Source organism: Centruroides sculpturatus, unplaced genomic scaffold, assembly GCF_000671375.1.
Source record: "Centruroides sculpturatus isolate CEXI.00-Female unplaced genomic scaffold, Cexi_2.0 scaffold950, whole genome shotgun sequence".
NCBI lineage: Eukaryota > Metazoa > Arthropoda > Arachnida > Scorpiones > Buthidae > Centruroides > Centruroides sculpturatus.
In genome coordinates, this window is record NW_019385096.1 from 255,952 (window position 1) to 276,644 (window position 20,693).

At 33.3% G+C, this 20,693-nt stretch overlaps 4 protein-coding genes across 6 annotated transcripts in view; 1 reads left to right on the forward strand and 3 right to left on the reverse strand.

Moving 5' to 3' along the window:
- LOC111634614 (piggyBac transposable element-derived protein 4-like) overlaps positions 1-1,643 on the reverse strand; it is a 4,433-nt gene extending 2,790 nt beyond the window's left edge. For all 3 annotated transcript variants that reach the window (XM_023379438.1, XM_023379436.1, XM_023379437.1), the window contains exon 1: positions 523-1,643. The gene's annotated coding sequence lies outside the window, so the exon portion shown is untranslated. The remainder of the gene's footprint in view (positions 1-522) is intronic.
- LOC111634613 (RPA-related protein RADX-like) overlaps positions 1-8,108 on the reverse strand; it is a 36,357-nt gene extending 28,249 nt beyond the window's left edge. The window contains exons 1-2 of the mRNA XM_023379435.1: positions 7,972-8,108; positions 7,727-7,903 (exon numbers count right to left, since the gene is read on the reverse strand). Coding sequence (XP_023235203.1) covers positions 7,727-7,772 — 46 coding nt within the window. The 5' untranslated portion in view covers positions 7,773-7,903; positions 7,972-8,108. The remainder of the gene's footprint in view (positions 1-7,726; positions 7,904-7,971) is intronic.
- On the forward strand, positions 6,913-10,284 carry LOC111634612 (hemocyanin II-like). The gene is made up of 9 exons (XM_023379434.1): positions 6,913-7,171; positions 7,254-7,477; positions 8,312-8,520; positions 8,587-8,983; positions 9,064-9,192; positions 9,258-9,392; positions 9,461-9,647; positions 9,713-9,936; positions 10,007-10,284. Exons 1-9 carry the CDS (start codon positions 6,970-6,972, stop codon positions 10,196-10,198), a joined length of 1,899 nt encoding a protein of 632 aa, XP_023235202.1. The 5' UTR covers positions 6,913-6,969; the 3' UTR covers positions 10,199-10,284.
- Positions 10,285-15,796: 5,512 nt separating this feature from the next.
- LOC111634624 (kinesin-like protein KIF14) overlaps positions 15,797-20,693 on the reverse strand; it is a 69,293-nt gene continuing 64,396 nt past the window's right edge. Inside the window, exons 27-30 of the mRNA XM_023379452.1 lie at positions 20,100-20,180; positions 17,506-17,629; positions 17,260-17,428; positions 15,797-17,191 (exon numbers count right to left, since the gene is read on the reverse strand). Of these exons, the coding sequence (XP_023235220.1) occupies positions 17,026-17,191; positions 17,260-17,428; positions 17,506-17,629; positions 20,100-20,180 (540 nt within the window). The 3' untranslated portion in view covers positions 15,797-17,025. The remainder of the gene's footprint in view (positions 17,192-17,259; positions 17,429-17,505; positions 17,630-20,099; positions 20,181-20,693) is intronic.

Sequence of the window (20,693 nt, forward strand, 5' to 3'; positions counted from 1 at the left end):
AAAAGGAAACAGTGGGGACGCACGTTCTAACCTAACCTAACCTATTCTGATAAATTATCATAATTATTACCAATTATATTATTAGAATAGGTTAGGTTAGGTTAGAACGTGCGTCCCCACTGTTTCCTTTCGTTTGCTGGAATCAGCGGTGAGCCGCAAGCGCTGCCGCAGCGCAGCAGCCGCCGCCGTTCGCTCGCGTCGTCACGTGACACGTCGTCTCCAAAGCGGTCTGGTTTCCAGGCTAAAACAGGAAGAGGCGCCATGACAGTCTACGACCCTAAACATTAACCCTTTTTTGAACCAAATCCGACAGTTTCGGATGAAGGAGGCATTTTTGCTTGTATTGATTATCAGCAATAATAATATCGTAGAGATAAACTGATTCGCGCCCGGAAGGCGTAAAGAACGAAGCTAAACATGATAAATAATGAGCATCTGCTAAGTAGCAATACATTCCAATTACCTGCAAGATAATTATTTTAAATACTTTAGAACACATATTTCTTAAAGAAAGTGCTTTACCTGAAAAAGAAAATTTTTACTACTTAAATTACTTCATGTTTACTTCTTCTTCTTCTTTTCTTCTTCTATCAGTGTTTATATGGAGATTTTAGCTCTTTATAGGCTCTTTCTCCGATGTACTTCATGTTTACTTTCTGTTACAATCTTCTTTTAAAGCGAAGAAGATCGGATGCCATCACTCCATTACCATGTGACTGCCATTTCAAATTTCCAACCAAAACAAGAAATAACCGCGGAGTGGCGCTTCGTGTTAAATTTCGAGCTTTTTTTTTTTCCTTTTTTAAATTACAGTACTGTACTCTTTCATCATCTCAATGGGCACTAAGAATAAAGTTGCCATAAGTTTAAAATTAGAAATCGGAATATTGTAAAATAAAATTTGATGGCTACTCAACATTAGATTGGCAGAAACCATTCGGGAGGAAAAAAACTAATTCTAATTAAACTACATATACTTTTTTTTAATACTCTTTCCGCCCTGTGGGCACTAAGAGGGCCTCTTATAGCAGGCCCATTGTGGGTTCGGCCAGGCCCACAACGGGGTGACTGGGTGATGAGAGACGGGGCCCGACATATCCGAACGGACCGACCCCGAAAGATTCCTGAAGATCCCTTGACCCGTCTGGAGTCGATCTAGGGTCCCCCAGAGCGGTAGGTTGCCATCTTGACCGCTCGGCCATCCGGCCGTCTGACTAAATATACTGAATTATCAATTAGTGAACATTTTTTATTATTTGTTGAGTCAATCTTACTTGTTTGACTTACATATGTCAACTAAGTTTTTTTTAGAAACCCGGTTACTTTCATTGTGGATATGACCGAACCTATGATAGACAGGAATAAAAATAAAAATCCTCTTAGTCCCACAGGATACGGTAAATAAATAAATAATAAAAGCTAGACTATAGCCAGACATAACCATTGATCAGCATGTAGGTCAGGCAGTGCTGTGCGATGTCTATAATTTTAACATCGATGCGAAACATCGATGTTTGCCTAAGCATCGATGCTAAATTTCGATGTCGGATTTCACATCGATGTTTGATCGATGCCCATTGGAACATCGATGGTCAATCAAGATAAACTCAAACAATTTAAAAAAAAAAACAAAACCGGGTTTGTTCGAACAGAAGTTCCTGACGCATGCGCAATGTCATTTTACAATGCGAAGAATAACGTGCATGCCGGTTCTAAATCAGTTACAGTTAGGGACTAGGGACTTGCGTAGGAGTAACGTAAGTAACCTAAATTAAGAAAGAACAGGTACAGATAACTTAGCTCTATTTGATACGTGTACGATCGTACATGCAAAAAAAAAGTCGACAGGGTTTTTTTTTACTATTTCCGCCCTGTGGGCACTAAGAGGGCCTTTTATAGCAGGCCCATTATGGGTTCGGCCAGGCCCACAATGGGGCGACCGGGTGGTGAGGGACGGGGCCTGACATATCCGAACAGACCACCCCCCGAAAAATTCCTGGGGATTCCTTGACCCGTCCGGATTCGATCCCGGGTCCCCCAGAGCGGTAGGCTGCCACCTTGACCGTTCGGCCATCCGGCCTCAAAGTCGACAGGTTGCGCGCCACAAGTCGGCGTAAACAGACTAACATGGCAGAGTTGCGGATGAGTTTCAATGAGTGTGAGTTCATTCACTGTTAAAATAGTGTAAATTTGTAAACATATTTGCGAGAACTTTGTTTCATCGCAATTTCACAATTTCTACGAAATTCCCGGACTGTCCGGGTGAAAACCGAACAGGTGGTAACATTAGAAAGAAAGAATGAACTGCATGCATCGATGAATCGAAATTCACATATTGCTAACATCGATTCAGGATCGATGTTTCAAAAACATCGGAAGGTCGATGCATCGACGAACAAAAACATCGATGTATCGATGTCACATCGATGCATCGCACAGCACTAAGGTCAGGTGACATATGCACGTATGACACACATGGGCGGATCTAGGTTTTTCGAGCCTAGGTCTTATTGAAATCCAATGGGACCCCATTTTTTTGCCCCTTACACTAAGTAATTTACCCTTTATGTGGCTTTTTCTCTCTTTCCTTTTTTCTTTTTTCTCCTTGCAAAGAGGTGCATTGCCATTGCCTTATAAGGCAGGCAGAACTATTATTATTAGTCTCCTTATAGCATTCGAATTCGAGACAGTGGATTTAAAATTGCAACTTGGTGATTTGACCAATTACGTTACATTGATTACAATAAAACAAATAATACTATAAATTATAATTATTATTATATTATTGATATTAACTATTTTTTACTATACGATAAGTGCTCATTGTTAATGAAAAAGTATTAAAAATTTATGATGATAATCAATTTTTGTGGGCCCTTTATACTTGGGGGCACAGGGCTTAAGCCCTATTAGTCCCTATGTAGATCCATCCCATACAGAGACTAACGCTTACAGTTCTTACTTGACTGTGTTTAATACAAATCGGAATATTTTTGGGAGAAATGAACAAATCGGTCAAATTCCGAAAAATCTGGAATATGACAAACATAACTAAGAAGTTCTTTTTATCAAGCCCATCGTGGGTTCGGCCAGACCCACAATGGGACGGCCTGACGGCCGGATGACCGAGCGGTCAAGGTGGCAGCCTATCGCGCCGGAGGGACCCTGGATCGTTCCGGACGAGTCGAAAAATTCCCAGGAATTTTTCAGGGAATTTTTCGTCCGAATATGTCGATTCCTATTCCTCACCACCCGGGCACCTCACCCCGTTATGAGCCCATAATGGGCATGATAAAAGAGGTCCTCTTAGTGCCCTCAGAGAGAAAAGAATTTTAAAAAATGGGGAGGCCTTCGTAATTAGTACTTTTTTATTTTTAAGTTAATTTTTTGTTTTCTTATATTTTAAAATATGCTTTTATATTTTATTGTTGCTGTTGTTTATTTTTTATATAAATTCTAACTTTGTGATTAAACAGGATTCAATGGAATTGAATCTGACATGCAAAATGTAAATCCACATTGATTATACAACCAGTATCGATTTTTGTTCGTTTTTATTATTTTCGTACTATTAGCAATCTAAAAATAAAGTTCATTTTTATGTAACTCTCAATCCCTTCAGCTTTCTATTCCTAATGTTTTAAAAACTGTAATCAACGTTTTAAAAAGCGTTTTCCTGACTCTCTCCGTCCTATGGGTACTAAGAGGGTTTTCTTCATACCCATAACCACAGGTTCAGTCAAGCCTCACAACGAAGCAGACCGAGTGATGAGAAAACAATAGCCAATTCTCGATTGTTGGATTGCCGCCAAGCATTTGCTACATAGTATATTTATGTACAATTAATATACTATGTAGCAAATGTTTTTTGTTTGTAACAATTAAATTACAAAGTTGTGTCACGCATTTATAATATTAAAAATTAAACCCTACAGAAATTAATACGTATACGTAAGTATGTCTATTAATTCAACTTAATACATATTAAATTTCAATATCAGTTTGAATAAAATATGTTATGCTTTAAATATTTTCAACTATATAAATATATTAAAGTATAATGGTATTTTTATTAATCAAAATTCAAAATAAACTCTTAATACAGTGAAACGCCACTATCCATACATATGGGCCACCAGTGACGGAGTTGATAAAACCTATAAATACTGGTAGTTGGTCGTGGATTCTCGCCTCGCCAACGGGCTGATTACATGGAGTTTTTCGGATTTTCTTCGGGTTTGTAACATCTAAATAGAGACCAGTTTCTCATTGAAAGTCTTCCCGGAAGACATTATCCCTCGGCAGTGGCGTACCGTGGGTGTCAGCCGCCCGGAGCGGAGGAAAGTTTCGCCCCCCTTATTTAGGTATTTCAATTTAAAGGACTAAAATTCAGTTTAGTCACAGAACAAGCAATGAAAAATTCCGTGCTATTGCAGCGACCTGTTTAAAATAGCTCTAATGGATAATAGTGGTGTATATGAACGCGAATGAATCGTACAAGTAAAAAAAAAAAAGTCAACAGGCTACGCAGCATTTCCTCGGATGAAAAAATTACTTCACCCGGACGGCGAGCCGACGGACTGTCCGGACGATAGCACTGTCGTAGGAGCGACGCAACTGTAGATTAGGATGGTTCAAATTTTTACAACATATTATTATTTATTGTGAAATTTTGCCGCCCCCTAAAAAGTGCCGCCCGGGGCGGGCCGCCCCCACTACGGTACGCCACTGTCCCTCGGCAGATCGCCCATGCCATAAACTGATATCATAAACAACTAATCCAATCGGACACTGATTATCCGGATTGCCTTTTGACTTTTTTAAAAATAAATAAGCATGTACAGTACTTATATGTATTGTATACGCATAAAAAGTAACATTTTTTTTCTAAATATAGAAAATAAACTATATTTATTTGTATATATCAGTACATTTCCATTTTTAAACTTATAGGCATTTATAATGTCGACATAGCAAAGTCCACATTATAATGTCGACGTAGCATAACAAGGATTTTGCGTCTTATTTGTTTAATAAAATTCAAAACTAATTTATAATGCTACCAGAAAATAATGTTAGATCTGAAATATTAAAAATTGAGAATAAAAGAAGAAAAATAATTTCTTTTTGATTGCACACCAGCATGAAGAAATAGTACAGTCGCATTATGGGGAAAGTGCATATCAAATAGAAATTAAGGATTTTATAGACTTGCTAATTAAACGAAGAGCCATTAGATTTTGAATTTTCTTTTGTTTTAACTTTTTTGGATTCAACGGGTTTTAAAACGTCAAAATTTGCAAAATACCCGAAGAATCAATTTGACACGATTCCAATACTTTCCCTGTTATATATACATCTATACAAGCCGGAAAAGTAAATGAAGTTTATTATTATTATTGTATCATCTAAGAAAGAACCGTCAATCCAATGTTAGATTTGTTTAATAAACTTACCTTAAATATAAAAAATTACGTCTGGATTACTGATGTTTTTTCAAAACAGTTTAAACAAAAGAAGGAAAAAGTAATCCTAATAATTAGGTAACACAGCAGAAAAACTTGGACGACCATTGAGATTTCTCACTCAATGTCCACTTTTAACTTCGTTCTAGCGATCGTATCGAGTCTGTTTTGAAGCTAGAGCAGATTCTCGTCTCTTTTCTAGCAGGTTGAAGCATTAAGAGGACATCCTCCATCGATTCCGATGGGATTGTGAGGATCTCATCTTACGGAAATAAACCGACGATCTACATGTTTGTTTATTTACACGTATTCTCCAGCACCTGACATGTATATTTTTATTTAAGTTTTTATTTTTCGTAAAGGTTTATTGCTACTATGACGCTTTACCATTCATACTCTCGACGGTGGTGCGCTGTGACTGGATGGTTATGAGGCAGTAACCTCAAAGTATTACGTTACTAAAAATACGAAATCTGTCAGTTTTACGATTTAAATTTATACTTATGTGAAGATTGACTAGTTTACTTTTTACATTTACATATAAACGAATGAATATTAGTAGCTGGTCCAGTAGGAGAATGCAATTGCTTCCTCTCGCCTCTTTGGCTGCGCCAGTGATGTCGATTTTTATATTGCCGATATACATATAGGCTATAGTCTATATTTAATTCAAATTATCGCTTGAAACAGGAAGGTAATCGAGCACTAACCAACAGTCTCTGATTGTATTTTATCTGGAAATGAAATTCAGCAAAAATAACTTTAGGAGGAACGAAAATAAATTCATTTGATCTATTTAAATTTCGATTAGATTATTATCATCATCGATTATTGACTATACTAAAGATTATTGACGTCATCGATTCAAGTCCGAGTCGAACCTTTAGAAATTATCATGGATAGTTTCGCCCGTACTAGTCAGGCTCCACTCATCCCCAGTGATCAAACCCACGATAATTAGGAAAAAAAGTAATAATCTCTAGAGCCAGAGGACGAAACGAGTTTAAAAAAATGATTAATGAATCCGAAGTATAATTAGATTTATAGCATTTCATTGATAAGTGTTCAGATAATTTTGTTAATTAAAGCGCTTTAAAGTATTGAATTGAGAAATAGATCTGTTCTAAACCAATTAACGAAAGCAGAAAGAGTCACAAATGACAGCAGGAGTACACACTCGGAAAACGCAGTTGTCGGAAGGAGGAAGTAATAGATAAAAGCTAAGATTGAGCTTGTAAGGGGATTCATTCTCCAAATAGTCTTGATTAAATAAAAACATTTCTCCGAATTGCCACGGATCTATTTCGTCATTTCCGTTTCGAATCTAATTCGAGATCTTCCTTCCGGAGAGTATGGATTTTAGCTCCCGTTCTATATTCGGATCAAAACAATTCCATGTAACGGTCGCCACCCTTTCCTCCCCTCTATAAAAGACCGTACAAATCGGGGCGCGACTAGTCGCCCGGAGAATTCAGGTCGTCCGTTCGTCGCCCGGTGCATCATCATGGTCCTTCACGAGAAGCAGATTCGAATCTTGAAATTGTTCAAGCACCTTAGTTTGGCCACTATAGACGGAGGAGTGCCCCGTGACCAGAGGGACCCCCGGTTGGCCAATTTGGCTTTCACTGTCCGACCTGGAGAGATTTTCTCCTGCTTCCATCCCGACCACCTAGAAGATGCTCGTCACCTCTACGAAATCTTCTACGGTAAGTATCTTCGTTTTTATCCAATCAGACTTCCAGAAGAAAGGCTTCTATGAGCCTGTTTAAAGCTTTAATCCGTTGTTAGAGGCCAAGGACTTCGACGACTTCGTGCACCTGGCCGAACAGGCTCGTACCTTTGTTAATGAAGGTCTATTTGCCTTTGCTGCCGAAGTGGCAATTCTCTACAGACCCGACTGTAAAGGCTTAAGCGTGCCTCCTATCCAGCAAATCTTTCCGGAGCGATTCGTGTCTTCTGCTACCTTAGCTGAGATCATCACAAAGGCTTCTACTAAACATGCGGGCGACGAGGTGAGTTCCTCTATCTTTTTCTACATTAAGAGTTCCCACATGTTTTCTTTGTCGACAACTCCTTAAAACTAGATTTAATTCACAGAATCCTTTTTATATTAATACAAAATAAGGATAAATTACAAAGATGATAAAATTTCAAATAAGAATTAATGTTTTTTCAGTAATTTTTTTCATTAAACAAATCNAAAAAATAATATTTTGCTTAAAATAATAGTCTAAATAAGAAATGGTACCTAAGAAACTTACAATACTTTTTTGAACTAAATCCGACAGTTTCGGATGAAGAAGGCATTTTTGCTTGTATTGATTATCAGCAATAATAATATCGTAGAGATAAACTGATTCGCACCCGGACGGCGTAAAGAACGAAGCTAAACATGATAAGTAATGAGCATCTGCTAAGTAGCAAAACATTCCAATTACCTGCAAGTTAATTATTTTAAATAATTTAAGAAATACAATAAATATGTGTTCTAAAGAAAGTGCTTTACCTGAAAAAGAAAATTTTCACTACTTAAAATTACTTCATGTTTACTTTCTGTTACAATCTTCTTAAAGCGAACAAGATCGGATGCCATCACTCCTTTACCATGTGACTGTCATTTCAAATTTCCAACCAAAACAAGAAATAACCGCGGAGTGGCGCTTCGTGTTAAATTTCGAGCTTTTTTTTTTTATAATAAATTTGTCCACTGACTCCCAGACAACCCTTATGAATTTATCAATCCTAAATTAATCGATTGTTTTCTTGGGGTTAGTCGTTAGCGATCAAGTGGACTACCCTTATTTTACATAATTCCTCAGCAAAGCTAATACCTATAATGGTTTCAGTCCCCTATTGTGGTAGACGTTAAAGAAACTGGAAATATCTTGGATCCAGAATATAACCTTGCTTATTACCGAGAAGACGTTGGTATCAATGCCCATCACTGGCACTGGCATCTGGTCTATCCTGCTACATGGAACGCCTCATATTTTGGCAAAGAGAAAGACCGAAAGGGAGAACTTTTCTATTATATGCATCAACAGATGTGTGCCAGGTATGTTACTTAACAAATATTTAATTTTAAGGATTGGCAGGAACTTACCTTTTTATCTTCTCCAAGATACGATTGCGAACGATTATCTAATGGCCTACAACGAATGATACCCTTCCACAATTTCGAAGAAGAGTTAGAAGGTTATGCTCCTCACCTCTCTCATTTATCTAGTGGAAGATATTATGCAGCTCGACCTGCTGGACTTAGATTGTCTGATTTGAAGGATGTTGACGTTCAGGAAATGGAAAGATGGCGTGAAAGAATTATGGATGCTATTCACTTGGGCTACATCGTCGACTCAGAAAACAAGGAAATAGCTTTGGACGAAGAACACGGCGCTGATATCTTGGGCGACATCATTGAATCAAGTTACGAATCAAAGAATCGCGTTTTCTACGGTAGCCTGCACAACATGGGTCATGTAATGATGGCCCGTATCCACGATCCCGATGGAAGATTCAGAGTACGTTTTACACCGAAAACTATCGATAACTTCGAATATTCAATAAACAAAAATATTAATTTTTTCTGTTCTACCGGCAGGAAACTCTAGGAGTAATGAGTGATACTTCTACTTCCTTGAGAGATCCTATTTTCTATCGTTGGCACAGATTTATTGACAACATCTTTCAAGAATATAAAGCTACATTACCCATTTACACCAAAGAACAGGTAAGTTTCGGAATATCTAGCTTATTCTGATGACTTTTTAATTCTATTCCACTTTTTATGAGCAGCTGAGCTTCCCAGGAGTAGAAGTAACCGATATCCGAGTCAATGCCAGAACTCCTAATGTCATCGATACATTCATGTTGAGAGATGAGTTGGAAATGTCGCACGGTTTTGTCTTCGGATCTGATGGTTCATACAAGGTAAAAACCGTTTACTTTCTGTGTCCAGTAAGAGGATAATAGCATACAGTGATAGCTTTTTTCCACAGGCACGTTACCAACATTTAGACCACGAGCACTTCTCTTACACCATCCACGTGCAGAGTACTCTGCCAGCCAAGAAGGAAGCAACAGTTCGTATCTTTTTAGCACCCAAATATGACGAATTAGGTAATATTATTCCACCCAACATACTTCGTCGATTATGCATCGAAATGGACAAGTTCAAGACCGAATGTAAGTAACTTGCGTGATAAATCTGTTCTAAATAGAAACGGTTACATAATCTCCGAGAATTGCAGTGACACCCGGCATCAACACTGTCGTGAGGAATTCAGTCGACTCCAGCGTGGCCTTATCTCGAGAATACACATTCGAAGAGCTAGAGAGAGGTGACGGTATCACCGAGGACCGCACAGAATACTGTAGTTGCGGTTGGCCCCAGCATCTGCTAGTGCCAAAGGGCAACGCTAAGGGCATGATCTTCTATTTATTCGTTATGCTGACAGACAGAGATCACGATAAGGTGAGTGACAATGAATGACTCAACTACTATTTTTCTCGAATCAACTAATCCGTAATTCGTTCCATTCCAGGTAGTGGACGGAGCAGGAGATCACTCCATCTGTTCGGATGCGGTTAGTTATTGTGGAGCCAAGGACGACAAATATCCCGACAAAAAGTCTATGGGTTTCCCCTTCGACCGTCCTCTTCCTTTCGAGACAGTAGAAGAATTCCTGACCACAAACATGCACATACAAGAGATCACCGTCAAGTTCCACCCGTAAATGCAGCAGCACTGAAAATAACGGAGAGAATTTATACACATTTCGACTTCTAACCTTGTAAAGAATAAAATTCAATTCCTTCCTTATCCCGTCGTCTCTATTTCTATCTCCAAAAGCTCTTCGCGTTTCGTATATCTTCTCTTACGATTGCAAGTTGACCGCGAAAATAACTAGTAAGAAAGAATTTTTGTAAGTTTATATCGGTTGTATCCTCGACGAAAAATTTATTATTATTTTAAACGAACCTGGAGCGAATTATATAGAATTGAGTGGTGAGTAATTGTACTGTATTTGTATCTACGGTTAATATCTATATAAGGAATGTGCAAAGTGAAATAATTTTAGAAAGTCGATTAAATAACTATTTGAAGGATTTTAATAACGATAATCTTGCGAATGAGTGTTTTTGTTTATAAGACGGAAGTTAATACCAAAGACCTAACTTTCTCGATAAGGGATTGTCCATAAATGACGTCTACACTAAACGGGGGAAGAGATTAAGACAAGTCGGACAAGGGGGCTTCAGTGGACGTCCGTAGATTTTATTAAATTTTATACAGTTCATGTACATTTTATATTTCGTTTGTGCTTAAGGTATCTATCATTCAAAAAGTGATAAAGGTTTTAAGATGGATCGAGCTTTGTTGGATGTCCGAAGAGGGGATACAGTTACGGAAGCTTGGACAATTTGGTATAAGAGGGGAGGGGAAGTAAAAATTTCAAGAAAAATACGGTCATAATTTATGGACAGTCCCTAACACTAGTAATCAGATTTTCTATTAGACCTATATCTTTATTGATGGTTTTTTAAATGAATGATCTAATTCTAATGGTCTTAAATATAAAACTTGTTCAAACATAAATGCCAACTATTCAAATGGATTTTAAATGCAAAATTAAAATAACTTAAAATAGATCTAGATATAAATACAAAAATATCAAACTTTCTATATTCTTTAAATATTAAATTTACAATATTAATAAACTGGGAAAACTACTACAATTGCCCTAAAACAGACGATAAAATGTTCCTTTGAAAATATACCTCCATACCCTTTTATCCTATCTAAATTATTGCCTCAGATATATTATTTAGGACACTATCCTGATATATAGGTTACATATAATTTAGTTTCATTGTAGTTAGCTATCTATAAATTGTACCTTCTCCTCTAATATTGGGCTAAATCGAAACAATGAAATATTGGTCAGTAAAGTAGATAACAAATTTCTGATACGTATTTAATAGCCCTACCTGAAAAAGTATGTCTTATTTTGTCTAACTATATACAGTAAGTTAAATATTCAAAATGTAGGCCATATGTCGCTAGTCAAAAAATAAAATTAAAGTTTATCTATCAAACCTGCTTTCTTTTACTTGTTAATTAACAAATAAGAGTAAAATAAAAAATTAAGAATTAAAACTTAAAATTAAAAAAAAAGCAATTCCAGTCAGTTTTAATTTATAAATAAGTTTAAAGTATCCTACACTGATCTGTTAATCTTATTTATTAAGGAGATTTTATTTTCCCAAAACTTGTTACAAAGTTTTTAACATTATAAATGGAGGAACATATTTCACTTTAGTTCTTCAGTTCAGAATGAAGCAGTTTAACAGTTGAATTACACTAACAAAATGTTATGGATGACTTCTGAAGTTATTAAGAAATGGCTAATGGACGAAGTCGGGACTTGGAGCAACAATGGAAGTCTAGAAAAGTTCTATAACATCTTATCAACTCAATATTCTCATTTACATTGTTTTAAAAATATATCTGTAAAGAAGTTGAGGAGGCCGAGGGGTAAGATTTCAAAACGAAAAATAACGATTATATGAGATATATCGTTATCGTTCCATTGCCGTGTAGACTGCCGAGCGGTAACAGTCAACGTCACGTGGGAGCGGTTCGATGCCTCGTTTACAAACAACACAACCCGTTTATTATATAATTTAATTTACAAAACATTCATAGTCACGAAGGGTTTAAGTCCTTATATACTTCGGCGCGTAGTCTTCAAAGAAAAAGAGGAAAGTTCGGCGATGAAGGTGGTTTCCATTCGCTGACCGGATGTTGCATTCTAAGTCCAGTTCTCGAACAGGAAACGATGTCCGGTGAATGCAGATCGAAATGTCCGAAGTTTCTCTCAATGAAGGTCTATAACTTTCGGAAGATACAGCGGCGAAGGTCGAAGATGGAACCTTGCGGGAAGCACCTCAGCGAGGGACATAGCCTCGTGGAACGCTATGTCAAAGAACCAAACTTGGGCTTAAATATTTTTTCGTCTCGCAAATCGTCACTTTTATTAATCCCCTTTCTCGGTCCTAGATTGGTATTTCTCTGTTACCAGGTGAAATTGGACCAGATCGGTTTCTGAGAAAGACGATTGTTTATGAATACAATTCGACACAGTCTTTCATTCGGCGTTGAACGAACCTTGTACCTTAACTAACATTATTTTCTTTTTTGTTCGTCTTGTTTTATAAAAAATTTAATTTACTAATTTTTCTCTTTTTCTCGCGTGGTTTTAATATTAGAATAATTTTATTTTTTTCCGCTTTTCATTATAATTTAATTCCCTTAATTTTAATTAATCGCGAAGATCAAGATTCGTTTCTGTTCGATTTTTGGTTAAAAGAATGTTTTTCATCCCAGCCCAGGGCCTCACAAATTTCTGTCACTCAGTATCTTATGGGGCTACTTGGTGTATTGTAGAAATCAAAAAATTTAAAGATATATTGCAGAAAATACGTAAACTACATCCTTAAAGCAATTAATAATTGATATGTAATATACATACAGTAATTGGGTTGAGCATTTTGGTTAAAGAACCTGACTGTATACAACTGTCTTTCAACATAAAAATTCCATTTTATTTACCACAAAAATATATAAAAGCAAGCACTTTTCAACAGGGCATAACAGTCTTCCTTGGGCAATACTCAAAATGGATAATAAATTTACAAAAGTTTTTTGAACAAATATTGAAAGAGGAAAACATTTTAAAATCTCAATCTGTACACAAAATGCTCTTTTCAAAAACTGTTTATATTGAAGGGCACTCCAGTGGAACACATTGAAACACCAAAATTCTTGAAAATTTTAATATGTGTAAAGCAAAAAAAGAAATCATGCACCTTTTCAAAAAATATGGTTTTATCTTACCTATAAACACACAATTATTTTTATGTATCATACTGTGATAGAGATAGGCTGACTATAATTTTTTATACAAAAATGGGACAGGGAGCAACAACCAATACATACCTCATTAAAATTTCATCAAGAAATATAGATGAGCATTATTGACAATGTGTTAGTACATAATTATTACTGATATTAATTTGGTGGTGTAAAAAAATTTCTCTAAAAGATTTTTTTTGAAAATCTAATAATAAAATTTTGATATTTTTAATACAATAGAATATCAAATTCAATAGTTAGATTAATGAAGGCAGATTCCTAGAATAAAAACCAAGCACATTTTCCAGATGAACTTAAAATAAGTTCTGGTCACCTACAACTTTACCATAAAACTTATTACAATGAATTGCAGTTTTGTTTTATAATTAGCATTGCTTTCATGTCTTCAATATTTAATTTCAATTTCTCTTTTGACCACAGCAAATTCACAAGTGGAAATATTCTTTCTATAGAAGTTGTAGTTCCTAATAAACTAAGGACTAATTTTATCAAATTATGAAAATCTTAGAATTCCAGATTCTTTTTGTGCATTTCATTAAATATTTTGACCCATTTGTCATTGACACTTATTTTTTTAAATGTGTTTAGTTATTATTTTATTATTTCTTGTCTTTATTAATGCCATGATCAAATTTTTGAATATTATCTGATTCTTTCTTTGTGATAGATTGTGTTTTTTCACGAGGAACACCGGTAACAGGTTCCAGTTATAATTTCACCCCTGGTGTTAAGGTTATGTTGAACTTCTTGTTTCATATATTAATTAAATTATCAACAATCGTAAGGCAGATAATAGTGAGGGCTTATCACACCAATGATGGGCACAAATGCTCAGGAATCAAAGTGAAAACATTTAATAAACACAAAAATGACTACATAAGTATGGAAATGCATGAGGGACTATGTCCGAATGTTGAGGGACTATTTTCTATCAGAAAAGAGTCCCTTTTGAAAAAACTTTGTATAATTTTAAATATATTAAAACCTTTAGTTAATACCAACTGATGAGGGGCTATTTTCTATCAGAAAATAGTCCCTCATCAGTTGGTATTAACTAAAGGTTTTAATATATGTAAAATTATACAAAGTAAAGATTGTAAGGTTGTATACAAGGTTGTAATTATCTGTTTCTGTTTGTGTAATGTGTTCCTTAACTTTGTTGAATCTATTCTGTAAGCTATATTTCACATGATTTCTTCTCAGTAGTATCCATTCAATTTTACAACCCTTATCAGTACATAATAAATGTTTTCTAGCTAATCACCAGTTTGGAAAACAATATACAGATGTGTTTAATATAAAACTAGAGAACTAAGTTTTTTGATTTTCAAAAAAGACAAAAAATTTTACTTAAGCAGGACAGTTAGGACAGAACAAAAAATGGTTTATAAGATCAGCCTAAATAGAGACTACTCTTCAAGCTTTGAAAGATCAAATGTGTATATAGTCCCACTACAGCATTCTCAAATGGGTTCTACTTTACATAGCCACCACCAATAGAACTTGAAAACTAAGTGAAACACCAAGAGGATATTTTGCACAATAAGTGCTCTGTTGAGGTCACCAGCAGAGTTTTAGAGCAGGGTTACAAGACCATAAGGTCAGAGGTTTCCTTACTGTGAGTGTGATGATCAGAATCTTATTTATCTGGAAAACATACAATACATATTTCACCCACAGAAACTTGTAATAAGCCCATATTCAACCTTCCAGAAATTTGGTTGTACATTACTTATATATAGCCCAACACTGCAATTTAAAAAAATACTCATTATTAATTTCACTTTGTTCTATACATAATTAAAATTTTTTTCAAAGAATTTCACTGCTTCAATGTGTTCCACTGGAGCATGCTGTGTTCTAAACAGTTTATGAAAATAGTGCTTTGTGTATGATTGAAATTTTAAAATATGTTCTCCTCTTCAAATGTTTGTTTAAAAAACTTTGTAAATTTATATTCTATTTCTGTGCATTGAAAAAGATAAAGAATTCAAAACTAATGATCCTACTGGATTTTTAGAGTTTCAAATTCTTTATTTTGTTAAAGCTTTTAAACACTTATGTTAAAAACTGATCTGAATAGTTATTCATAATGATCAATGAACAGATCATTATGAATATTATTTAATTTATTATAACTGACTGTCAACATGTTGGTTGTATACTAAGAACACCCATTTAATTTTATTCAATGCATTGTCTTCCCTTTGGTTTGTATCAACATCACCTACAAAATATACAGTACAGAATTGAAAAGCTATTAACATTAATATCACTATATACAAGTACAATATATTATTATTCACAAATATCCTACATATACAGAATATGGATAAATAATAAAGTTTGGTATATAAACATTTGTATTTGCAAATGTACTAGATACAAATTTAATTTTCAGTAAAATACTAAACCAATATTTTATTGTCTATGAAGTAAAATTAATTTATTTGCAGTGGCTATAAGAATGTACTAAATCAATTGTAATTTTTTTGTTGAGTGACAATGCATCATAGTATCCAATATTCTGAACTGTGTGACATTATTGTATTCTGATTAAAAATATCTAAATTGTATAAACTGAATTTTTGCACTAAGTGGTTACAATGGATTTAAATAAAAGACACCACAGAATTCACTTGAACTATTTAGTATAAAATATTATACATCCTTTAAATTAATTTTGCATCAAGATACAAATTAATTATACAAATTGACATTTATCTATAACTGACACTCATTAGTAAATAAATAACCAGTTTTCAGATGAGCAGTCAACAAAATACAATGTCCATATTTATATATCATCATTTCATGGAATGATATGTTCTTTTGTACGTATAGCATACTTTGTCATAATGTAATGGGTCATTTTAACAGATGACGTGTAAACTTTAATTCTGAAATTTTTCATTAAATATCACATTTTATAATAAATAAGCAATATATATACATACATATCATAATTACTTGATAGCTTTTACATTTTTAATTAATGGATGCATTTTATTATGGCTTTATATATCAATAGCTTTGTCAAACATCTACTTAATATGCCAGAAAAATTTCATAAATTTACTGACTATCTTTATGTGACTTTCTGTTAATTTCATGAGTATAAGAGGACACTGCAACATTGAAATTTCAAACATGATTTCATAAAACTACACAAATTTTTCTAAAGCACAAGTTTTAAATTATAGTTTCAAAATTTAAACATAATATATTATACAAAGTATAATCTAATTCATTTATCATCACAAACTGAAGGAAAAAACAAAGAAATGTAAAAATATAAATTTTTGTAATTTAAAAGAATTCATATTTACCATTTTTTTCTAATGACTGGAAATGCAATTGAAACCAAATATTATATATTATTTGGATTTTGCATGTTATCTTCTTGTATTCAATAAAAATTGAACTATCACATGGGCAAAGAATAAATTATATCCATTTCATTACTGATTCTATATTTTCATTGATGGCTTTTCATTAAAATTCCTCTATCCATTCAAAAAACACTTTTAAGAATCATTTTCATGACTAAAAATCTTTTAGTCTCCAGACAAAAATTCAACATTAATCAAGAGCTATCATCTCATAATATTTAAATGAAACATCTCAGATATCAATGACATCTTCCAGTTGACTGGTAAAAAATGAACTAAGAGCAAATACACTGCTACTACCAGAAATCTGACTTGGCATATCAGAATTATCCTGGATGTTGTTTTCTCCTGGCTGGAAAATTGTACCATTCATGAGAAGTGAGATGTCTTTTAGTTGTCTGTAATAAATAGATAAAATTCATTAATTATGCAAAAAACTTTGACAATAATACTCTTTTTTACTTACCCATCAATTGCAGTGCTTACTAATTGCAAAGCTTGAATTATTTCTTTTTGTTTTTCTTCTAGCTGTTTTTCTGTCAACTTTAAAGACCATTGGCAATGTTTATCAAAAGAATAAATCAATTGCACAAGATTTTTCTTGGTCAAGTTAAGAGCATCTCCATGGCTATTTCCTAAATAAAATATTTCTATTAGATCCACTAAGTCAAGTCAATCTGATTAAAAATATTTAAAAAGATATCTTCTTCACCTTTAAACATCAGGTCTATTGCTGAGAGAAAATCAACAATTCCATCAGTCATCTGAGCAATATGCCTGGCAATGTCTTTTGCAAAAGAATAAAATCTGGAAAGATCATCCTTTATTTCATATTCCTAAAAGTAGACAATTTTCATTTATTAAATGGATTAGAGATGCCAGAAATTTTATATGTAACAAAATAAACTATAAATACTCATATTACTAGACTGTAATTTAAAACTTGTATTTTAAGATTACAGAAAATAGGGTACAAATTAATAAGACAAATTACAGTAAGAAAAAAATAATTAATTGAATGTTTAAGAAGAAACTAATTATAAAAACATTATTTGACTTCATAAAAGCATTTAACACATTTATAGAGCAAAATTGCTCAAGCTCAATTTGTTTTTCATAAAATATGTTATATTTTATACAGATTAAAAATAATTTTCTTTTTTCATTTTGAGCAATCTTTATGGAAATAAAAATATAAAACTATTGAAAGAAAGCTATACAGTGGTACCTCAGGATACGAAATTAATCCATTCCGAAACTGAGATCGTATCATGAAAATGTTGTAAGGTGAATCATTTTTCCCCGTACAATTACATGTAAAATCAAATAATTCATTCCAACATGAAAAACACACTCAAATTAAAGCTAAGTAGTACATTAAAAAAATAAGTTTAGTAAAGAAAACACTGAAAAATGCATTTTGTAGTTGTAAATGTATAAATAACCATAATAGAATAATAATTGATAAAACAATGTAGTTTTATTTGCACTTTACCTTTGAGGATAGACAACGGTGGAGGTGTAAACTGGTGGCGGAAGAGAGGGAAAAGGGAAACGATACTAAAACTTAATTTACATAACATAATGTAACAATAACTTAAAATTAACTTAGAAAAGATAAAAAAATTAGTGTTGTTTTATATATATATTTTTAAAAATTTTTATTCACTGCATTTTGCCTTCTTTCCTTCACTTCCACCAGCACTTTCACTGGATAGAGGTCGCTTGGTAAAATATCTATCCAAAGAGGTTTGGTTTTGCCTAATTTTTAAAATGTTTCTAAAATGACTTAGGCAAATGTCATTATTCCGAGCAGCAATACGGCCAGAGTGAACCTTTTCAGAATATTTCTTTTCAATAAAATAAGTCACTTTCTGATAATACCTCAAGATTTCCTTTATCGAGCGAGATCCTTCCACAACGAAGCAAACACATGGACTGAGACCAATGAACAGAAGTGAATAAAAAATGGTGCTGTGAACTAATGTAACGTCGTATGGTGAGTTTTTGTTTGTATCGTGGAGCAAAAATATGTTTAAGTTTCATGTCGTATCCTGAAAATTTCGTATGCTGGGGCATTTGTATCCTGAGGTACTACTGTATAAGGCTTATATATATGAAAGAATCTATAAGCTAAAATTGAGGCATTGGCACACAAAAACAAATAAAAATACTACTATTAATAAATATTTCATCGGGAAATACAAACATATAAGATTTATTTCATAATATATTTTTTTAATAATAAACAATTGACTTTCACTTACATATATAATTATATATTAATTAATTAATTACAAAATTAATATATCATTTATAAAACTACTACTGGTAAGAATTAAATTATAATAACTAATGAGAAAGATATGAAAGTTAGAATTGAAGGCAGATGAATGAAATAGATGTTAATGGAATGCTTTGTAATTTGAATCTTTGACAATACAATTTTTAGATAGATATTCTACTAAAGTGAATGTCAAGTCTTAAAGAAATGATATTAAAGCATTGTTTACAAAAGGATATTCAAATAAATTTAGAAACACAACAATATAAGAATAAAAGAATAAGTGTAAGGAAGCATTCTCAAATTGTTTAATAAACCATCTGAGTGTGCAAGAGGCATACTCAGATGGTTTAGTAAACAAGATCATTTTTCCCCCATTTATTCTTCTATATGATATTTTACAAAAAGATGCATATTATCTTGTGAAATGATAGTGAAAAAAGCATCAGCAAATTTATGTAAATTAAATACAAATTGAAGGGATAAAAATAATGTAAGGATCTTTTATATCTGATAATAATACTTAAATAAACAGCAACAAGTTGCTCAACTTTCCTGGCACACATTTAAAATTTTGGTGGTGTGCCATCTGCTATATTTTATTTAAGAACTTTTTATATTTTTAACTATTATAAAATGGCAAAAAACTTAATTTTGTGCGTAGGGGATGAATCGTATAAAAAATTTGCAAATGCTAATAACAAGTAAAATCATCATTAAATCCAATCCTACTGGAGATACACACAAGCCCCTTTATCTCTGACCTATGATGTACAGGGGCAAGACACTACAGCATTGATTTGAGGTAGAGAGCATATATTTTAAATTAAATAAATTAAAAATATGATTAAAACTTGCATTATGACAATGTTACAATAAATAACTGCTCGTTTTATTTTAAAAGTTCCATATTTCTTAACAATATAAAAACACACCCATTATATATTACAAAATTCAAATAAAATATAAAATAACAATTAATGCAATTAAACAAAAAACAATGATTAAAGTGAATTACTCACCTTATTAAAACAAAACAAATTCAAATATTCTTTTAATTTAATAGTGGCATGTTTAGCAGCAGAAAAAATTAGCCATGGTTCCTGTAATTAAAAACAATTACAAACTATTAATAATGGCACAAGGGTTAGTTGATAAATGTGGTCTTCATTGTTATAAAATTAGTTTGGAAAGTGGTGTAATAATGTAACCATTTTAAAAATTATTCATTTGTTTTAATCACACATCCATTTTTTAACATAATCATCATTTAGAATAACACATTTTTTTCAAATTGTTCAATCAATTTTTGCATTCTGCATAAAAAAATCTGATTTTTCCTCAATTCATTCTCATACAGCAGTTTGAACTTTGGTATCCTATGTAAAGCATTAATCTTCTAGCATCTGCTTTAATTTTGAGAACAACCATAAATCAAATGATGTCAGATCTGAGCTGTAAGGATGATTTCTTACTTACCTTTAAAGATACTTAAGAACCTATAATTATAGATTATTCCACACCCTCCTTACAGCCAGATCTAGAACCATCAGTTTTTTGATTGTTTCCAAAATTAAAGCTGGTGCTGAATAGTCAACCCTTTTCATTAAATATCA

Excerpts from the sequence above, each read along its gene's own strand:
- LOC111634612 (XM_023379434.1), top strand. The coding sequence starts at position 6,970 with ATGGTCCTTCACGAGAAGCAGATTCGAATCTTGAAATTGTTCAAGCAC. Across the intron at positions 8,521-8,586 it reads CATCAACAGATGTGTGCCAG|ATACGATTGCGAACGATTAT; the intron begins GTATGTTACTTA and ends ATCTTCTCCAAG. Across the intron at positions 9,393-9,460 it reads GATCTGATGGTTCATACAAG|GCACGTTACCAACATTTAGA; the intron begins GTAAAAACCGTT and ends TTTTTTCCACAG.